Source organism: Silurus aristotelis (genome assembly GCF_946808225.1).
Source record: "Silurus aristotelis genome assembly, chromosome: 13".
NCBI classification, from domain to species: Eukaryota; Metazoa; Chordata; class Actinopteri; order Siluriformes; family Siluridae; genus Silurus; species Silurus aristotelis.
In genome coordinates this window covers 20656438-20680025 of record NC_139586.1, presented here as the reverse complement: position 1 = coordinate 20680025, position 23588 = coordinate 20656438, and the positions used below count along the sequence as shown (strand labels likewise).

The 23588-nt window shown below is 36.0% G+C and overlaps 1 protein-coding gene across 1 annotated transcript; it reads left to right on the top strand.

Annotated features, from left to right (window-relative positions):
• The first annotated feature begins 896 nt into the window (after positions 1-896).
• On the top strand, positions 897-23290 carry ctxnd1 (cortexin domain containing 1). The gene is made up of 3 exons (XM_083559497.1): positions 897-1178; positions 20758-21010; positions 22253-23290. Exon 2 carries the CDS (start codon positions 20818-20820, stop codon positions 20995-20997), a length of 180 nt encoding a protein of 59 aa, XP_083415623.1. The 5' UTR covers positions 897-1178; positions 20758-20817; the 3' UTR covers positions 20998-21010; positions 22253-23290.
• The last annotated feature ends 298 nt before the right edge of the window (positions 23291-23588 follow it).

Sequence of the window (23588 nt, the reverse complement as noted above, 5' to 3'; positions counted from 1 at the left end):
TTCACATTCTAGTATAAAGTGAAAAGATGAGCTGTATATTAATAATGTTTTCATAAGGATGCATGGATGAATGCATGCGCTAATCACATCAGATCATGGTGAAGTATATAAACGAACAGTAACATATATGTCATTAAGCCTTAATTGTTATCTAAATCACACAACCCGAATGCTGAAAACGACTCTTATCACTTTTCCAGCTGGGCATTGCCCTAAAAATGATTTTCTATTGTATTGCGCTATTCTTGTTTCAAATATCGGTAGCACCAGTAGCTTTTGTATACAGCATTAATCCATTTTAACAAGGAATATAACTATCTCACCACCACTATCAGTATGGACTCTGCTGCAGATAATGAACACAAAAAACTAATTGGATCAGTTAAAAAAAACCCTTGTCGATTCTCTGACACTTGATTTCAGTGTCGCATACCGACTCTAGAAATGATGTGGGTGCAAAACATTAACTCCGACTGTTTATGAAAAGCACTACATACTGGCATCTTGTGTTAAAGGGTAAATATCAATTTACTGTATATATTGTTAGCGTAGTGCAATATATACAATTCAAACATTAAAGAGTAAGACAGTATTAGAAGAAAATATATGGAGAACCAAATATCAAGAAAGAGTACTTGGTGAAAAGGACAAGCCTTTTGATGTGATGCAATGTTTTATTCCAAAATTGGCTGCAGATCAGTTGTAAAAGTCATAAGATGTCGTATTTTGTATGTTATGTACAGAATGGTGTGTATGTGAGTAAGAATCTGTATCTGTCTGCAAGTCTCCTTTGGCCTTTACACGTGGCTGCACATCCTATTGGGCCATTCTGCATTAGCTAGAGACTGTGTGTGTGTGTGTGTGTGTGTGTGTGTGTGTGTGTGTGTGTGTGTGGACTTTCTGCCTTTACCAACCAATCTGCTCTGACTTGCTCTCTTGCTCTCTGTCTCTCATTCTCCGACACGGACACACACACACACACACACACACACACACACACACACACACACACACACACACACACACACACACACACACACACACACACACACAGTCTCTAGCTAATGCAGTAAGACCAGAAGCTGGATGCTGCAGCAGCAAAAGCCTCCCGATCGTAGCCGAAAAACAGCAGGGACTCCGTCTCTCCCCACTTTCCACTCTACAGGATGTGAGAACAGGTAAGACACTTTGTTCCTCTCCTCACTCAGCACTTCATGCCTCTGGAAAATATATACCATGGAACATAAACACTCTATGCATTGCCATCATGAATGTCCCAAATGGAAAGTGGAAAAAAATATGTGCCTGTTGGTGTTTTGACTTGGAAGAGAATTTGTCATTGTCATTTTATGCTTGATCTCTATGCTGTGCTTCTCAGAATATAACCCAAGCAAATATACAGCTGTTGTGAGCAAGTGGCAGAAGTTCCAGCTAGACTGCTTGGTCTTTTAAATAGTCAATTGTCAACATGTATGTCCACATTAGACATGCTGTATATGTCATTTTCGTCAGGTATGTACTGATGCTTTCAGGCTTGTGTTATTAATAATCCATCAACCCGCAATTCTTCTAGAGGTTTTTTATTTTTTTTTAGAGATTAACAAGATACTGTATATGCTTTAAATTAGAGCACAGAGGGTTGATTTATTATTAATAAAGACATTTATGACAGAATAATGAATAACTTTGAAATATAACGAGTTATTGTGTGCATTATGAAGTTGACAGAATATTCAAAGCTCACTTTTCTGAGAAGTCTCATGCTGCCCAAGTGTTTATTTATATCTAAAAAAAATTATACTAATTGATGAGATTCTTTGTCTTGTGAGTGAATCGGCCAAGTTTTATTTTTGGAGAGGATGCAAAAGTTGTTGTTTACATATTTTTTATTTTTCTATTTCAATCTACCATCACAGCATCAATAATTTCAGAACTATCCATCCATCCATCTATCTATCTATCTATCTATCTATCTATCTATCTATCTATCTATCTATCTATCTATCTATCTATCTATCTATCTATCTATCTATCTATCTAGTTGGTGAAAAGTTTGTTTGTTAATGTATTTGTTTACTTTTAAAATAACTTAATAATTAATTATTAAAAACAGATAAATAAACAAAAGCTTTAAGAATAAATACTTTTTTAAAAGCTAATAAATACAAATGAAAATTTATTAATTAGTAATAAATAAATAATATAATATAAGCAAGCAAATCATTCATGCATACATTTACTTATTTTATTTACAACAAACAAACAAGCTATAAACAATCAATTGATTGTTTATGATTAAATGCATCTCAACCCAGAAATCTCTTACATTCAAAAGAGCAGCATACATGCTGTTATGATACAGGGTGCGAATGCTCTGTGAATGTCTATGTTAATCTACACTTAAATATCATATGGAAATATTTGACTTCTGCTACAGAGTTTGAGTTTTAGATGTTTCTGTAAAACTGGCAGTAAATTAGTGCAGCTTACTGTATAGCTGCTGTAACACGGACATCCTTAACATTACAATAATCAAAATGACTGATTTATATATTTGATTCATATATTCTGAATTCGTATATAGTCACTCTTCGACCTGTTTGGTAATAAAAAAAATTCGCAAGTTATTTCTGAATAACACTCTGATAAGAATGGTCTAGCAGGCTAGCAACATTAATAACCGAAGCCTGCAATCGATAACTGGGTTAGGTGATACACTATATAAGCCATTTTATTAGGAACACCTATACTCGTTCTTTAATCACAATTGTCCTCCAAATGATAAAATCATGTAGAAGCAGTGCAGTGTGTAACATCATGCAATTACAGGCTGAGAGCTGAAGTTGATGATGAAAACATCCACGTTGGGTAAACATGTCATTTTTGTGTCTTGAGCAGAAGCATGGAGTGATGAGAGCAGATAATACCAGTGTCTCGGAAACTGGTGATTTATTGCTATTTTCACACACAAACGTATATGTAACTTTTACAACGAAAGGCTATGGTTGTAACTCAAATTATTGCTTTTTTCAACCTTGGTGAGCAGAAAAGAGTCTCTGGATATATTAAACCTTGAGGCAAATGATCAATTTAGCACAAATCGGAGGCTACAGTGGACACCAATCCTGGACAATCTAGAACATAGTTGCTTGAAGAATTTCTTTTCTGTGTCTCAACATGCTTACAGTTGTGAAGCTGAAGCTCTGGAACTGTTGCTGCAAGACTTGATTCATCAGTGTACAGCTGTTCCTATGAAAGTTGATTAATAATAGTTAATAAAAACACAAAAACAGAAACAACAATGAACTGTATTATTGGTGAAAGTATTAAAGGATGATGATAGATAGCTAAAGTTAGCTAGTTGTACAAAATTTACTCTGGTGTTTAAAATCTCAACCTACTCTTTATTTAAAATAATGCAATCCAATAAAATGATTTTGTTTCTAAATTGGAAGATTTGTGAAAAATTACGATGATTTTATTTAATTTTTTCAGAGATACAATAACTCAAATTCTTGGTACTTCTGTCCAGTATACTTTTCTAAATTAATTAATAAGCTACGATTGGTTGATTGGGTGAGTCTTTAAAGAAAGTCTTTTGGACAGATTACTTTATGGAAGTAAGATCAGCCTTCTCGAGTTGAGACTGTCCCGACAAAATAATTTATAAGATTTAATCCAGTACGTTCCTCATCAGTCTGACTCTGACAAGTTAATACGATCATTTGTATTCTGAACGACGTCTCTTCTGTGACAAATGTCTCGCTTTGGCAGTTGATAGGGCTGAGTTACCGACACTGTGAGAATGAATTACACAAAAAAGATTTAATCGGCTTTTGTTGACACGGTCAGCTTCCTGTGAATAACAAAGTGGCTCATGTTTTGCTTAGTTTTTTATTTTATTTTATTTTTTAAGTGAAATTTAGCACCCACCCCCTCCCCCAGAGATTTAAATAGGAAAATCATTAGGCTTTTTTTTGTTTGTTTGTTTGTTTGTTTACTGTAGCTTTTTTCTTTCCTTGTTCCCTTTTTTTTCACCTGCCCTGAAGTAGTAGTGTCTATTCAAGTAGTAGTGCTACTTGAATAGACAAAAAGGCAGCAGAGAAAAGCTCAGCTTAACTGTGAAACGCTAGACAGACAAAATCGGTCTTTCTGGGTTTATATTGTTTGTGGCAGGGACAGAGAGAGAGAAAGAGAGAGAGAGAGACACACAGAGAGACAAAGCAACAGCTGAAAACAAGCACTGGCAATCTTCTTCTTCTTTCGGCTTCTCTTATTAGGGGTCGCCACAGCGGATCATCCGTCTCCATACTCAGTCCTCTACATCTGCCTCTTTCAAACCAACTACCAGCATGTCTTCCCTCAGCACATCCATAAACCTCCTCTTTGGTCTTCCTCTTTTCCTTCTTCCTGGCAGCTCCATCCTCAGCTTTCTCCTACCGATATTCCCCATGTCCCTCCACTGCATATTTCCAAATCATCTCAATCGGGCCTCCCTCACCTTGTTTTCAAAACGTCCTACCTGCGCTGTCCCTCTTATGGCAGAGTTTAGTAAAAAATGTAAATAAAGCCAAGCCTAATGACTTGAGTAATAATCTTCAAAATGATCATTATTGGCATCCAAGATTTATTTTCTAATAAGTCCATTATTTTTAGTTTCAATAAGATTCTTCAAATTATATTTTTACACTGGTGAACATAAACTAAAAAAATATATTATTTTAGACCTCATAGAAAGTTAAATTTTAAATGCACTTGCAGCTCTGTTCCAACATTCATGGAACATTCTGGACCAAGTTGCACAACAACAACAACAATAACAACAACAACAACAGCAGCAGCAGACAATAAAGAATTTCAAGCGAGCTAACATTAGTGATATATATGATAAATAATTGCTTTCTCAAAGAAGTCAATCTTAGAATCAGTTTTACAGATTTAACCAAGCCCTATGTCTTTATATAAAGTAATCTAAAGCCAAAACTAAAATAAAAAGCAGACAAAGTTCATTCTATGTCATATTTTAAACAGGGAAAAAAAACAATAGCTGGCAAGATTAGCTTTTTTTTCAGTAGCCTTTACCTGTCTTTACTTTGCCTTGAATGCAGCAGTATCCCCTGCTTTATCGCTACCTAAAGAGGCTGACGCAGCAGAGCGTTAGTTCTCTTTTAGTCAGTCTAGCTCTCTCACCTCTTCATGTGTATACTCTGCTTAAACAAATCAGGAGCCGAAACTTCTAAATTTAATGCTATTAACTCCAGCATTGGCATCGCACTTGTCATCTTACAGATCGTTAACGAACTGTGCTGTGGCAACTATTCAAAAAATTAGAAGGCACTGTCTAACAATGAATTTTTCTTCTTCTTCTACTTTTTGCATATAGTAAGCAGGTGTCCTTATAAGCACTGATTTTGGGTGACTACTTGGGTCACTACTTTGGAGTTTTACTATCCTTAATACCATCAGGTAAGGGGAATTGTGTCAGCTATATATGGTAGAAATGACAATAAACGCTCTTTGACTCTTGACTTGACTCATGGCAAAAAAAAGCCTGTATTTGTTCTTCTTCTACTTTCAGCGGATCATCCGTCTCCATACAGCTCCATCCTCTACATCTGCCTCTTTCAAACCAACTACCTGCATGTCTTCCCTCACCACATCCATAAACCTCCCCCTTGGCCTTCCTCTTTTCTTCCTTCCTGGCAGCTTCATCTTCAGCTTTCTCCTCCCGATACACCCCATGTCCCTCCTCTGCACATGTCAAAACTATCTCAATCTCACCTTCCTCACCTTGTCTCCAAAACGTCCACTGTTGACACCAGGTACCTGAACTCCTCCACCATCTTCACCTCTTCTTCCTGCAACCGCACCACTCCACTGCCCTCCCTCTCATTTACACACATGTACTCTGTCTTACTCCTACTGACTTTCATTCCCCTTCTCTCCAGCGCGTACCTCCACCTCTCCAGGCTCTTCTCAACCTGCTCCCTACTCTCACCACAAATGATTAACAATAATTATTGAAAGGGAAAATTGGCACCACATGCTTTGCTCACCTCCGTTTATTTGATCAGAGAGTCACGAAAAATACATCACAAGTCTTTTTGTTTGTGTCAAGAGAAAAATGGGCTTTAGCAGCCAGAATCCTTGACTCAGTTGTTCTTCTAATCTAAGACCCATCACTTTATAGAATAAACATCTACTGTATATATGGTACCTAAAAATTACAAAATTCTTTGTATTAGGTTCTCTGGTCATCATACATTACTTCTTCAAAATGTTACAAATCTCGCCTTACTGCTTAAATGATGACGATGGTGATGAAGCGCAGTATCATTACTCACTCAACTGGCAGGTCACTACTAGGTGGAGAAAAATGACACTAAATACAATTTGGATGACGGCCCAGTCCAGTCCGGTATAGCCATTAACTCTGAACTGCACCTTTGGCTGCTGTTCCAAGGCTCAAATTAAATATTGCTTTGCCGATACAAAGAATAACAGTCTGGTAATTGACTTTGGGTGTATCGTGATGAAGAGCTAAATAGATTTTTTTTCCTCTCACTTTGACAGCACCTCTCTGGAGTTCAAAATTCCTAATCACTACTCCTTTGAACACAGAAATTGTTACAGAGAGAGAGAGAGAGAGAGAGAGAGAGAGAGAGAGAGAGAGAGAGAGAGAGAGAGAGAGAGAAAAAACAAATATGCAATAAAGGCATTTAAGACTTATTTTCTAAGCCTTTTTCCCAGGGCCCAGAGTTAAAAGTAATAAAGCAGCCCTGAAACACACATGCAATCCACAAACACTACATGAGAAGTGGGGTGTCAGAATTTAGAATTATGTCATTTTCATGCATTTGAGCGCCAAAACATCAACACCTCCATTACAATCAGGTAAAAGTTTTAAGCAAATAGATTTCATGTTAAAACCAATTATAAAGTATGCACAGTTATAAAAGGAAAGTATTTATAATCACACTATTCATCCAGATTACAATCAGGTCAAAGTTTTAACCAAATAGATTTCATGTTAAAACCAATTATAAAGTATGCACAGTTATAAAAGGAAAGTATTTATAATCACACTATTCATCCAGATGTCATCTGATTATTTGAGTCTGATTCTCTCAAGGTTTCTTTATCATAGGCAGCTTTTTCTATGCCACAGTCATCTCTGGCTTTCTCATAAGGGATAAACTGTTTCAATATAAAATACACATACTGTAAAGCTGATTTATTTTAAGGAGCTTAAAAGTTCTATAACTTAAAAGCAATATACAAATAAAGTTGATAGAATTTAATATTTTACACTGTGAAGTTTAGGGGACTGTCTTGACTTTCTTTATAGAAATTTCAAGAGGCAATTTTTTGTTTTTTCTTAATTAGAGGTCAGAAATTTTCAGTTACAAGCTATAATTGAATTAAATAGAGTGTGGCAAATGCCTTACTGACTTTACTGTTGATGAAACAGTACAAAAAATAAACAAGCCTCTTTTTGTGTTTACTTGAATTTAATAGAAAAGTGGTTTTCTAAAAGCGGGCAAGATTCAACTTTTTTTTTTTGGAGTGTGCTTGTGGAGATTTGTGTTCATTCAGCTACAAGGACATTAGTAAAGTCAAGTATTGATGTAGGATAAGGAGGCCTGGTGTGTGGTCAAGCATTTCAATTCATCCCAAAGTTGTTCAGTATTGTTGAGGTCAGAGCTCTGTAGCAGGCCAATCAAGATCTTCCATTCGAAACCAATATCTTCATGGAGCTTACTGTGTATACTGTACAGGGACCTTGTAATGCTGGTTTAGGTCTTGTAGTTTAAATGAAGAAAAAATGTAATGCTGCCACATCCAAAGACATTGTAAACAACTGTGTGCCTCAAATTTATGTAGTAACAGATTGGGGAAAAAAACATATATGGCTGGAAAATTCAGGTGTCCCAAATCCTTTGTTCATATAATGTATGTTTAGTAATAAAAAAACCACAACCAACCATTATTAGAGTTATTATTAGAAAATAATATATTTATTATTTCTATAGTGATTCACTTTCACATAGTTATTAGGAATAATTCAGACCAAAATCTGCAACAAAATAAAAATCAGTGACTCAAGTTGGCCTATAAATAATGTTACCCCAGACTATATGTATTCTTTCAGTGGAAAGCTCTGATAGTAGAAATGGAAGTTACTATGGATGTAATAGTCAAACATTATTGTACACATGTATATAATGAGCCTCAAATTTAAATAGATTAATTATATTCAGTAAATGGATTTGCTTGGGGGCCTGGCCTTTGTCTTACAGAGAATTTTGAGAAAATGAACTGGAACAGGGTGAAAAAAAGACAACCTATATTAAAGCTGAGCCCATATAATTTACCCATGAGAGCAGTGCTGAATTACAGAAATGAGTATCTCTAATAAGAAGTAAAGCCAAAAATGTTCACAAAAAATATCTCATAGACAATACACAAGAAGTCCATTGCAAGAAATTGCAATTCCATTCTTTTGTGGAAGGTAAGAGGAAACCAACGGAACCAAAATAAATCCACATAGACTTGAAGAACACATGCAACACAGAGAACTTCATCTCTGGACTGAACCATGGACCCTAGAGCTGTGAGTCATGAATGTATTACCATATGGTGTATTTAATTGTTTAAAAATTGTGTCATATTTACTGGCACTGTCAGCAGAGTCCCACATACTTGCAGTAGAGCTTGGTGGTGAGCACTATGAATTCATTATGCCAAAACCTCCTTCATTTGTCCAGATTCAGATTAATTATAAGAAGGACTAGTCAGTTAGGATTGAAGAAATGTGGACAATTCTTTTAAATGGCTTCTAGATGTGAAATTTGTCTATTATTGAGGCAGAAGTCACATATTAGAGTGTTTATGAGATTCTGAAATGCTCAAAAGCGGTGAAATCATTTTTGCCATCATAACATTTCAAAAGCATTCAAACATACATTTTACTTTATTTTAAACTATAATTATAATATGATTACATAAAAATAAAATAAAAAACTACTGGAAAGTAGTGTAGTGCTGCCACAACTTTTAATTCTAAATGTTGAGTAATGTTGCTCATGGTGAGAATGAGAAAGAAACCATAGATTTTGATCAAAAAGAAAATGAGGAAGAGCTGGTAGCAATTTTTTCTCAAATTAAAAAAAATCTAATTAGGTATCCTGGACCACCAGGAGATTTCTATTGGTCAGGGGTCCATTTGGCCAGGATTGTAATTCTAGCTTGTACAATTCAAGACTACATATATATATATCCTTTTTCTTTTTGAAATCCCTAAAATGTGGCAAAAACACCAACAACTCAGTTTTCAGTGTTTTTATGTGAGCATGATAAAGTATGTATTTAAAATCAGTGGCATCAGAGCGTGAACCAGCATAAAGCCATCACAGTTTTGGTTCTGTGTGGGGACTCTTTTATCATGGTTGCAGACCAGGTTGTTACAATGTGGTCTGTAATTTCTAATTCAATTACACATTAGTAATTTCATTTCTCTTTAGTTTCTTATTACACCCTCATGTGGAGGTGCCAGAATATGATGATACTCTGGATCAAGTGTAACATTAAACAGTAGTTATACCTCCTCTACAAGCCATATTTACGGTATGAGTATGTAAAAGGTATTTTGTCATGGTTAACTACAAACCTGTTCAAGATACAAAGTGATGAATGCTCTTTTGACAGATAGAAAATGTATCAAAAATTATAATTCTTTTTTTATAGAGAGTGGTAGAATATTTCTATCCATTTTCTGTACTGTTTGCATGGGAGCCAGGGAAGAAGACAGGGTAGAGACATGATAGAGTCAGATGCACAATTAACAAACAATCAGCTTCTAACTCGTGTATTTGGACTGTGGGTTGAATCTAGAATGCCAGGAGGAAACACCGAAAACATGGGGTAAAACAAACAAACAAACATTTACAACCCCAATTTTGAAAAAGTTGTGACACTGCGTAATATGTAAATAAAAAAAGAATGCAATGATTTTCAAATTTCATAAACCCATATTTTATTTACAATAGCATTTATTTTATTTAAATTTTAACTTTATTTACATATAAAATATATTAAATGTTTAACTTGAGCAAATATACGATTTAAAGGGAAAAAATAAGCATCAGCATTCTTCTACCGATATACCCCATGTCCCTTCTCCACATATGTCCAAACCATCTCAATCTCGCCTCCCTCACATTGTCTCCAAAACGTCTTACATGCGCTGTCCCTCTAATAAACTCACTTCTAATTCTATCCATCCTCGTCACTCCCAATGAAAACCGTAACATCTTCAGCTCTGCTAACTCCAGCGCCACCTCCTGTCTTTTACTCAATGCCACTGTCTCTAAACCATACAACATTGCAGGTCTCACCACAGTCCTATAAACTTTCCCTTTCACTCTTGCAGATACCCTTCTATCACAAATCACTCCTGCATCTAAAAATACTCCCTCCATCTTCTCAACACACTCTCCTCACTAGTCAACACATTTCCATCTCCATCCTTCATTGCTTTAACTTGTAGCACCTTCCAAGCTCGGTCACGCTGTTTGGCCAATCGGTACAAATCCTTTTCACCTTCCTTAGTGTCCAACTTTACATACAGCTCCTCTTATGTCTTTTCCTTGGCTTTTGCCACATCCCTCTTGTGGCAAAAGCCACAAGAGGGATGCATCGGGACAGCATCGAGGGATGTAGCGGGACAGCATCGAAAGAGGAGCTGGAGGTAGCAGCTAGGACCTTGACCTTTTCGTTGGGAGTGACGAGGATGGACAGGATTAAAAACGAGTTTATTAATGTGACCACGCATGTAGGACATTTTATAGACAAGGTGAGGGAGGCGAGATTGAGATAGTTTGCACATGTGCAGAGGAGGGACATGAGGTATATCGGTAGAAGAATGCTGAGGATGGAGCCACCAGGAAGGAGAAAAACAGGAAGGCCAAGGAGGAGGTTTATGGATGTGGTGAGGGAAGACATGCAAGTAGGTGATTTGAAAGAGATAGATGTAGAGGACAGAGGGATATGAAGACAAATTATCTGCTGTGGCAACCCCGATTGGGAGAAGCCGAAAGAAGAAGAAGAAGACACAGTGAGTTATGTGTGTAAATGCTGGGTAGGCCACAAAAGATTTGTTTGTCATTTACAAGGGACAGACTGACTCTTACAGTAAACAGACACCAGAAGTACTTATTGTAATGAATTCTTGCGGTGAGGGATTTGTGTTCTGCTTTTCTGGGATGCGTTTTAATTTTTAACAGGACAGAGAAATGAGAAAGAATGTATGAAGAAAGAAAAAAAAAGAAAAGGAGGATTTGTACTTTGTTTTCTTTCTTCATACATTCTTTCTGATGTATTTCTCAGGGGAGCGCAAACATCCAAACAAATGGAACTCGTCCAATTTTTGTAGGTCTCTGGATTCCATCTGGAGGTACTGTGTCCGTGTGTGTGTGTGTGTGTGTGTGTGTGTGTGTGTGTGTGTGTGTGTGTGTGTGTGTGTGTGAGGGGGTAAGATGTCCTGAAGTGGCTTAAGCCTCTGTGTTCTCTTCAGACTCCATCACTGACAGATGGGCCGTAATGAAAGAAATGATCAGCTACTTATTACACTTACACACACACACAATGTAATCCCCCATTCACTCTCTCTCTCTCTCACACACACACACACACACACACACACACACACACACACACACACACACACACACACACACACACACACACACGTTTTAATATTCCTGTGAGGACTTTCAACTGATGTACTATGTAATACATTTAATTAATTGTAAATCCAAATTCTAATTAGTACTTTAACTTCATTAACCAAACAAAACCTTTTGGCTCTGCAACCTTTATAGTATATAAAAAAGCCATTGTTTTTTGTCACAGAAAGGCCAAAACTGTCACATATTCCTATCCTCACAGACATTGTGCCTCACACATTCATTAAGGTTTGTCTGTATTTTAAATTACAAAACACAAAAAAGTGTGTTATTCACCTCACATTCAAATGCTTTAGTTCTTATTGTTTCACAAGCAACCCCAACTTCACCTGACCATTCACGCTCGTTCATGAAGTTCCTTACTTTCTCTTGCACCCACATGCACTATTACCCTCTTCCCTTTTTTATCTCTCCTAATCTTTTTCACTTTCTCACCGTTTTGTACACCTACACATTCACACACACTCACACTCTTCACACACTCTCTCTTTCCCAAGTATACGTACGGAAGCACACAGTTATCTTTTAAACCAGCCTTGACCCTTCCAGAACTCCGTTTGTGATTGGGCCGTTATTCACAAGAGGCAATTATGAAAACAGCGAAGGTGTCACATATTAATACAGCTTAAATGATAAGAAACATAGGAGAAACGTAAATCTCCTTCAGCAGCAAAAGAACTGCTGACTCATCTTTTCTCTCTGTTCTGATGTCAAAAGCTGGTGGTTAAAACAGATTTAAAAAATAATAGTAATAAAAATAAAAATGGGCCAAGCACCAGAATGGCAACTAGGAAGCTTTCTACAAATCACTGGTCAGAATATGAAAAGAATGAAATAAACACTTCTGACACTCCACTGTGTAACATTTTGCTTATTTTTTTGGTTTGGAAAAAAGTATTTGTACAGTCTTAGTACTGAATATAATACTACATATTGTACCTTTTGTAGGTAGAGTTCAAATCATGATTAAAATGTTTGCTTTAAGATTGAAATTTGGCTTAATATAATTTTTTTACTACTTATGAATTGTTTGAAGCTCATTAACACTACATGAAACAACAATGGCTCTGGAAAAACCTTTCCACAAGTTTAACCTCAAGTCTATTAATATTAATTCTGACCAGTGATATGCTTTCAGGTACTTAAAATATTATCATCAACTTCAAGTTAATATATATATATATATATATATATATATATATATATATATATATATATATATATATATATACACACATATATACCATATAGACCAGACAATACAATTCATATGTGTTTTTTAACATCCCATTCCACATTTAGTCTCCTGTCTGGTAACGATGTAGGGTAAGGAGTCAACATTTTAATTCATCCTAAGGATGATCAGTAGGGTTGAGGTCAAAGTTCGGCCAAAAGTCTTCAGGATCATCTATAGTTAATTGATCACGTTGATTATCCAGTAATCAATGTAAATATAGATAGAGCCATTATTTCAACTACTAATCTTTTGAAAGTCATGTATAAGAGAAACAGCTCTAAATGCCATGCAGCAACTAACGTCTTGGATTAGTTCATTGTTTCGAATTTGCAACCATACAAGTATCCACCGGAAGCCAGATATTTAGCAATAACATATGTTTTGGTTACTAATTAGTAATGGTAATTCTGAGGTCATATCCTTACAAGCATAATTTGATTAGAAAATTATCAAACCCTCATCCTGTGCTTGAGGAATTTCTGGTATATTTTTGGAGGTCAACTGAAATATTTTAAATACACAAAAGCTGCAACACTTTTTTTGCTTAATGTAACCCTGTATTCACTTGTAGTGTTGTTACATGCAGAACTACAAGGACTTGATCAAATGCAATTCAAAGTTAAAAGGAACAAATTGATAATCAGTAATACATTCCAATTTTTATCTCTGTAAAGCTGCTTTGGGACGATATCTATAGTTAAAAAGCACACTAAACATAAAACTGAATTGAATTAAGTTATATAGTTACAATTCCAAATGAATATGTTTGAATAGATGTGATCAGGTTAATAAAAGAAATGAAGATTTTCATTTTCGTTTTGACCTTTTTTGTATTCCACATTTTAATTGTTTTTTTTTTTTATTCAGTACAGACAATCCTGACTTCTAGGTGAGTTTATATCATAGAGCAAAACTGTGTTACAGTTACAAATTGAAAACACACATAAGGAGAAATACATTTGGAATGTCTCAGTGTTTTTTGTTTGTCTTGTGAAAAAGTCTTTACAGAAACAACCTGCTGTTCATTGCTCTAAATCAGGCAGTTATCATGAACAGCACCAATTAAGTGGTAATAAACTCTCAAGGACAAGTACATGCAGTGGAAAGAGTAAAAAAAAATGCAGCTACTGTTGTAATAATTTACATACTCATCAGGAACATTTCTTAAGTAAAACTACTTGAGCAATTATTTTACAAATTACAGGTTTTAACTGATACAATAATCCAAACTGTTACATATCTTAGGAAGTAGACATTATGGTTTAATACATGCCTGGCTAATTATTAGCAGATTTTGTGTGAAAGATTTTAGCCTGCACAGAATCCTCACTTCAAACTAACAAAAACATTTTATCGTAACAGCAAATGGGTTTGAGTTTAAAGCAACTGTGGACCTCTGGTGTTTAAAAAGCACATATGAATGAGCTTGTGAGGTGTCCACAAACATCAGTGTAACCATATAGTGTTATAACTGAGCCATGGATTATATTTTCTTTCTTAGACTTTGCTGCTGCTTAATAAACATCTAGTGTCTAAAGCAAGACTTTGGATATTCTGATGGCTTGAAACTGAATTATGTCAGATTTGCACATCCTTTTTTTTTTTTTTTTTTTTTAACTGGCTTACAATTTTCCTGAAAGAAAAGCATTATGAATATTTTACTTAAAAATTTCAATTAAAAGTGAACCATATATGGCAATGTAAGTTAAGAAAAAGAATTTATTTTTAACACAGTATAATAGCTTTGTTTTTGTTTTTTATTTTGCATCAAAGAAAATCTAATCTAATTCTCAGCTTGAGTTTCATGCTAAAGCTGTTAAGTCCATTATGAATAGGGCTCTTGGCTTGAGTTTGTTCAGAGAATAAAGGTTTCCTGCTTCATTTTTTTTGGTGAACTCTTCATTAAATTGCTAATGGCATCACCAAGGTTACTGTTGCCATGAGGACTTAGGATTGTGACCTTTTGCGAGAGACAGAGCTCTATTTTTTTGTGAGAAAAATCCCCAAACCTGCTGACACAAGAGTGTCTTGTTCCCTAAAGAGGTTTTTAAAACACAAGCAGTGACACCTTATTGAAGCTGAATGATTTGCTACCAGCCCTGAGGGGCTAGGTTTAAACAGTTCAGCTGTGACAGTACGCATAGTGAAGGAGAAATAAGGACACGATGCCAATGGCAGTGTCTATGCAAAAGGAGAAGGTTGCTAGGATCCCCAAGGTGTAAAAAACAAAAGCAGACCAAGTAAATAAGGACAAAATGTGCTGTACAGTAAAGCAGAATTAGAGGAAACATTTTAATTGCCTTTTTTTTCAATCTATATTTTTTTTTCAAAATTATTATTATATCTGACTTTACATTTTTTTCAAGCAAGCACAAATGAATCAAAAGTTAACTTCTTAGATGTCTTTTAACAATAAGTATTGGACATTTGTAGCATATGATTTTATCAGCATTTGCTTTCCTTTGATTTTTTTTCTTGATTCATATGAAAATCATTTTTGACATCATGTGAATTTCACCAGGGAATAACAAGTAGAAATAAAAAAAAAAAGCCATCATTACAATCCACAAGCAGAATTATGTGTCTATTTCCATTAATATGATCATCAATAAAATTACGGTATAAACCACAATAGTGGCACCAGGGTCACTAAACACATCACGTGATGTTTTGAATTTCAGGGTGTAGTTTTTCTGCATGATTCTGTGAAACTTTTTGACACTGTGGTTAAGATTGTGGACTTCTGATAAAAATGTGGTAAGTTCAAATCCCAGCAACACCAAGCTGCTGCCGCTGTGTCCTCGAGCAAGGCCCTTAATCTAAGTCACTGTGGTTAACGGCATCTGCCAAAGGACGGACTGTAAATATATTATAATATAATATAATATAGTATACTTCCTGTGGGCTCACCACCTGCAGGAGGGGCCGTAAGGGACGGTGCTGTGAGGATTGGGCAGCAGTCGAAGGCGGGGGCCTGCTTAGACTGCTGCCCCCGCGACCCGAATTACGGATAAGCGGGAGAAAATGAATGAATGAATTAATAATATAGTATATGACAAAGTTTTCTTGTCGGTGTCATGAAAGCGGTGACAAAGGAAAGCAGATGCAAGTAAAAAGTATTTAATGAAATAGTGACTTATAATGAACAGTATTACATAATCACAGTGGTTAGAGAGAAAGTGGTCATTCAAGTTGGCAAACAGGAAAAATAAATAGGACTAGAATAAAGCATGAAAGTAGATTGGCACTGAGTTAGCATTTGATATTACAAATTAACCAAATCGCTTGGTAATGTCAGAGAGCAAATATTTTGCAGTGTTTCAGTGAAAGCAGAGTCCTTTTATGTGCATGTGTGTGTGTGTGTGTGTGTGTGTGTGTGTGTGTGTGTGTATATGTGTGTGGGTTTGCATATAATTGGAACACCCGTGGTTAATTAGAACCTGGATGACTATGAGAACTGTAGGTTCTGAACAAAAGGAAAACAAAATAACTTAGAACTATAAACTAACAACACAAAGTGCACATGTGCAACATAGTGCAAAAACAAAAGAGAAAATAGGAGACAGTAGACACAGTAATTGTCGAAAACAGTAACACAGTGTAGTACGGACCAGTATGTTTGCTGGGGGATGGAGTTTGGCTGTACTCTGCTGGTGTTTGCTGGGAGATGGAGTTTGACTGTTATTTGCTGTTGTTTGCTGGGAGATGGATTTCGACTGTAATTTTGAATCTGAAAATTGAGATTTTTGTACGTTTACTCTTTTTGAGTTTGGCAGTCAGAAAGTGTGTCCCTTTTAGATTAACGTATTTTCCGGACTATAAGCTGCTACTTTTTCCTGCGCTTTAAACCCCGTGGCTTAAACAACGAATCAGCTAATTTATGGATTTTTCGTGGATTTTTCCTGGTTTCACAAATTTCAAGCTAAAAAACTGAGCCCCATAACATTAGACCAATGAAATTTCTAAATGGGTTCAGGTGAACCAATTAAATTCTTTATAGTAAATCATATGTGCTCCCACTGATTTGGTCCGCACCACATTATAAATATGGATGAGGTTCCTCTGACATTTGACCTGCCGCTCACTTGGACTGTCAACAGGAAATGCGAATCATTCGTCACGCTGAAAACAACCGGGCATGAAAAAGCGCACTTCACCTGTGTTCTGAGCTGCACAGCATCGGGAGATTTTTAAACACACAACGATGCCAAAAGATATACTCCCGAGAGAAATAGTTGTGAAAGGAAGGAGGGAAACAGTGAACAATGATTTACTTGGTCGGCTACTGTTTAGATACCAGTCGTTGTAACGCGTTGAGTCTGGGTGAAGGGAGAGCTCGCTAACTCCAGTTGCAAATAAAATCATATAAGCACAGACAGGTTTCCAAAACTCGTGCTTTTTAATTTTTCTTGGCAACAGCGTTACGGTTTAGTCAAAGAAACCTAGAAATGAGCATCAGAAAATAAAAAGGACATATTCCTCGGTCTTGCACACAAGCAGTAATACCGGAAAAATGCGGCCGCAGGCTATTTCCAAAATACTGCTCTGCTCTTAAAGGAGCCACAACATATTTCACCTGTTACACCGTGTAACAGGCACTGTCTTTCGTTAAAGCCTGTGTAAAGTTCATTAGTTTTAGTGTGATACCTGTCAAATTCAGTGGGTGCGGCTTATATTTGTGTGGGCTTAATAGTCCAGAAATTACGGTATGTTTTCTTTAGGAAAGCTAGAAATACCAAACTATTCAAAGAACCTAAAAGTGTAGATGCAGCAGGCACTCCAAAGTAGGCATTACAAAAAATGGCACTTGAAACAAGTCAGACTGATGGTTGTAAAAAGGCCATCTGTCCAATGTCTGTCTTCTTTTTCTTTCATCCGTATGGATGAATGGATCAAAAGTGAAAAAAACGATTTCTGTATTAGCTAAGTGGAGAAGCCATGTGAAATTCTAATAGGCTGAAGGCTCCGAGCTCAATAGAATGAAATTGAGTTATGTCCTGAGAGGATGGAAATAAAATCCTGCTTGGTGGTAAAGTATCAAATATGGATACAAATTGAAACAGTGGCGGATTCAAGCACTGCTGCGTGTAGCCAGGATTTACTGGGCCATTTTGTTTTTTGCTTACTATCGCCCCTCTGTTGACTGATTACTTGCTATTTGCAGAAATCTCTGAGCACACAGGGCTCCTTTTTCAAAAAGAGATTCTGATGTCAAACTCATGTCATCTGTTTTAATCTACAAATACATACACTGGTTTTGCAAGCAGCCTGATACACTACATAATGTCTACAATTTTACAGAATGTTCTCCAAGGTCTATAAGGGTGTGGATTCAAACCCATGACTCTGCAATGTTTTGTGTGTATGCGAACACAACAAAGTGAATTCAGATCCCTTAAGAGAGACTTAAGTAAGATACTTGTGATACTAAGATCACTTTCAAAGCAGTAAATATCATTTATGGATCACTTCAATCAAATTGTGAAACCAAAGTCTGCTTTACATTTTAGATGCTTTAAAGTTACAGTACATACAGTTACAGTACATAATAGCTACAATTATCTAAGCAGAACATCAACTCAAATAGCTAGGGTCATGTGGTCCTACAACAAGGTCAGCAGTGTTAAGTGATATAATACTTAAAGAGCTTACGCTACAAGACAACAGCAACAATTGTATAATATCCGTGATATGTACAGTACAAAAAATGGGCAAAGGTTGGTAGACACTTGACCATAAAATTCCTATGATTTTTTTAACCTCCAATTTCATTTTAGTTCCCATTTCTCCACTTTTCCTGTAGGAGGTTCTACAAAATGTTAAAGTATGGTTGTGGTGATTTGTGCTCATTCAGCCAAAAGGGTGTTAGTAATGTCAGGTACTAATGTAGGGTGACAAGGCATAAGATGTAGTTCCAATTAGTCACTCGGGTTTAAGTCAGAGTTATATAACATGGCACTCAGTTTCCATCAGTCAAACCCACGTAAACCATATTTTCTTTATAATTGTGTAACAAGTGGCTGAAAAAGTCAGGTATTCAAATACTTTTGTAGAATTTATTATGTCAGGAACAATAGTCACTGTAAAAGATTATTAGTATTCAGTATGTGTGTAATATATGTAGTGTATGCATGCATTTTGTGTACCCCAACCACTCACATCACCCAGTATTAGAATCTGTTGCTCACTGGCATAAGACAAAAGTTTATTTGAATGTTACAGTATCGAAAATAATTATTTTTACAGATTTTTTTAGCCAATTCACAGCATTTTAGCCAAATAAATGGCCCAAATAAAGCAAATGTTTTTTAAATGACATTCAACCACTTTAGTTGACTACTTTAAGTACTTTAATTGGTCTTACTTTAAAAGTCCTCACATGTGTTTCAAATTATTATACTCCATTAACAGAGTGAATAGCAATTATCCTAGCTTTTAACTTAAGCCATAAATACACCATTTTTATTGCTTAACTTTATCAAGACTTAGACACATATGACACTTGTTTCATGTAGCATTTCTCCCTTTAAAGACTTCCACATTTTATAGCTTTACATCCTGCAAAGTAAATAGGCGTAATAAATCTGCAGTAAACAACCCATAATATTGAATTTGGGGTGGGGATCGATATAGTTTGTAATTGAAATTAAGCTGTCTTAAGAAATAGACACTTTTATTATCAACATAATGTCTGGCATATCTCCACAATACTAGTATGTGACATTTAGTTCATTTCTGTGAATGATACATTTCTTAGAGTACCTTTGCTTGAAGTTACTGTGGAGAATTAAACTCAAGAACCATGAACATGGATATGGATTTTAATTAATATAAATAGTCTGCTGCAATGGCTTAGGGCTACATTTCCCAATAACAGTTTTGCATTCAAGTGTCCATCAGTAAACAGCTGAACAATGATAGAACTATGCTGAATGAACATTTGGGGTCACCTAGATGAGGACAGGATCCCTTACTGTATGTGTCTGGTTTCTCTCAAGCTATAGCTATAGCAAGCTTCAAAAATCCTTTTTGCGCTTGTATTCACAGACCTACCATACTGTAGGTTTCAACGTTGTCCATCATCTCTTCAAATTTCCTGACTGTTTCTGGCTTGAGGTGTGTCACACTGACCCTGTGTTCTCTGACCCTGAACTATTCTCACTGCATGAAAACTATACACCTTCAGCTCTGTTTTTAGCAACCTCAAAGAACTCTGGATAATAACTCACAACTCATGTGTTTCCCAACACATTTCACAACACATGCCAAAAATATCCACATCCAGTTCCAGAACTCTGCTACGAGCTACTGCTGCTGTTTGAGTCAAAGTAATCCTTCTATACTGTTGCAGTGTCAGTAGGCATTTTCAATTATGTCTTTCAAATTGGAACAATATTTATTCTTTTCCCCAACAGGAAATGTATTATACTTAGCAAAATTTCATGTGGAACATTGAAAATGTATGTATTTCATTTTCACCGATTTAATGTCTCATCATAAGGTGTTTGCAGTGATGCCTTCCATCCATCTCTATCAAATACAGTGCACACAAGATAGTGAACAGAACATATTTGAGGCTAAATAGCTTTGGGGCAATATCACAATGCATGCTAACCTGTAAGTAGAGAATGATCTGCACTTCTTCTAAGTTGTTAATAATATTAAAATCTACATGATAAAGACTAACATTTAGAAATATTTCCCTGTTACAATACGAGCGAGATATGTGTCATGTTATCTGCTTTCTTTTTTCTCTTTCTCTCTCTCTCTCAGATAAACAATCAGGATGGTAGCACTGGTCCAGCTCGATGTGGACAAACCAAACTTTAAGAGATGGAGGAGACAACGCCAGACCCCGCATTCGTGGATGTGGACCAGGGCTTGACTCTAGCATGCATTGCTTTCCTCTGCCTGCTGCTGGTGGCCATGATCATCCGCTGTGCCAAAGTCATCATGGACCCATACAGCGCCATCCCCACATCCACCTGGGAGGAGCAACATCTAGACGACTAGCATGACTTTGCAGGTCAGCACACATAGACATTCAGATTATAGGTGCAATTTCTTAACCTCCAGCACTTTTGCGAGCTTTGGTATTAAGCATATGGTACAAATGGTACTTAGAGAAGATGGAAAACAAATGAGGTTATAATATAATATTTTAATTCAAGACAAGACAATGCCTTACAGAAACAGTTGTTTTTGTTTTTTAACCATACACATGGAATTTGCTTAAATATGTAAAGACAACAGTATATCTTACAATGAATAAAGTTACAAATATTTGCTAACAGATTTGCTTTAATGAGAAATCCTATAAACGTTTAAATTAGAACATTTAGAGAACATTCATATGCTTGTTTAAAAGTTAGCATATTAGCAAAGGAAAATGTGAGCTGTTTAAAAAAACATAAACACGTAATATCTGAAACATGATGCATGTTGTCAGTTGACAGTACATCTAAAAATAATCATGGTTACTCTAAAAATGTTTAAATTTTTTTAAAATAGTTAAAAAAGTCGCCCATAACTGCAGTCACAGCAAAACTAATATATTTATTCTAACAAGTCCGATTAAATAAAAAAAAAAAGTTGATGTTTAAGTGTAAATGATTTATAAATATGAAAATTTCTTGTATTACCTGGTAAAATCTCCACATCTTTTCATCCAAATCTTCTTTTTCGCTGAATCAGTATTGCTTGTCAGACTTTGTATCAATGATCAGTAGCAGCCAAAGTTTCTGTGAGGAAGTCATTAATCTTGCTGCAAAAGCGAGTGGATTGCGCACATTTTCTGTAGGAAAAAAAACGATTGGTCATGAGAGCCTGTGGAAATAGATGTGATTGGTGCAGCTTTCTAAGGAGGCAGGCAAGATTGATAACTTTTTGAAGTAGCAAAAAAATCGTCTAGCCTTCCGAGAGAGCAGGCAGAACTGGTCAAAAAACTTTTGCTAAAACATTGTTTAAAGGTATTTGTGGAAGCAGAAAGTGTTGGTCCAACTCTGGTGTAGTGGGTGGGATTGGTTAAGTAAATTTTGCAGAGGTCGGGATTGTAAGAGGAGCAGGAATGGCTGGGATTGTCAAGAGAGTATAAAGAGTAGTCAAACTTTCTCTATGAGCAGCTGGAATTCTGCACCGGCAGACAATCTTGGTCATGAGTGTCTGAAGGAATATATGGGATTAAAATTAAAAACAGTGCAGACTTTATATGTCTTTGGAACAGTATGCTTTTAAATACCTCAAAATGTTTCTTTTCTTTGTCTTCCAGACACACCTGTATCCGGGATGAAAGGTCAGGTTACATAGACTTACTCCAATACTGAAGCACACCAACTAGAAACTCTACAAGCTCTGAAACTACCTACAACACCGGGACCAGGCAGAAAAACCCAACATTGCACAGAGCTGTTCCCAGAACAACATATCAAATACACTTTAGACAATAATCGATGAATGAGATTAAGAACTAGCCTATGTAACTTATATTTTTGAGGAGACTTTTAGGTTTTGTACACTTTTTGTAAAAATCATGATGGATGGGGTGTGCAAATTTTATGTACACTGTTATGTAAAATGAAGCCTGGCTTGGAGGCATGCTGACAAAGCTGCTCATAACGACTATTCAAAATTGCAATACCCGTTTACAATGATGAGACAAAATACAAGTATGCTAGCTTGAATGCAATTCAGGATGAAGCTTGTGCCGATAATCAACATGCGCAGAATCATAATTTTTCCATTTAGGAGAAGGTCGTCCAGGCAGGACGTTTATCTGTCTTATTGAGAAAGAAGCATTAGTATTCGAAGACAGCACTATATTTTTCTTACTGAAGGCATGACAATTTAAAAAGCAGTGATCTGCATCTCTGAAGTGGCTTCTTGATTCAAATTCTACTCAATGAGAAAACAGCCTGCAAATCATAAAGTCATTATAGAAAAACATGCAAAAATGTGGTGGGTTCATTATCGGCACATGCCTGTTTAGGATACTCGACCCTATATAAAGCCATTTATCTTGGGTTAAGTGAAATTCCCTTTATTCTTTAATGTGACTGCCGCTCACCACTTCTTAAAGTCAACTTCCATTGCTCCTTCGTTGTCTTGAATCATGTGTATTTATCTGCAGAGAATTATTGCATGTTATTAAGTGCCTCAGCCAAAATCACAAAGATTGTCTTTAAGCAGCACACAATCAAGAATAATGTGTAGCAGATCAAACAATATTGTCTTGAATGAAAACTGCAACTGTGCTATGTTTATTCAGCCTGCATCTTCTTATGCATAATAAAGTTAACAATGATTTTAAGGCTCTTTGGTGTCATTATGATGTGCTATAATGTCCACATAATATACAGTGTTATAAATAAAGAATTCACAACGCCCCAAAACCAGCATTTTATATAGTCTGTAATTGAAATGCATTTATTGCTAGTTTAACATTTTAATTAGCAAAAATAGACTGTTGGATCCGAAAAATCTATGAAGTCAGGTAAAAACTTCTATTTTTTCTGACTACAATAATTTCCAACACAAAACAGACAACGTCAGAAGTGAAAGGTAGAATTTGTTTGTAATATTTGCAAGAATTTCAGAATCTCTTACTA

Excerpts from the sequence above, each read along its gene's own strand:
- ctxnd1 (XM_083559497.1), top strand. The coding sequence starts at position 20,818 with ATGGAGGAGACAACGCCAGACCCCGCATTCGTGGATGTGGACCAGGGC.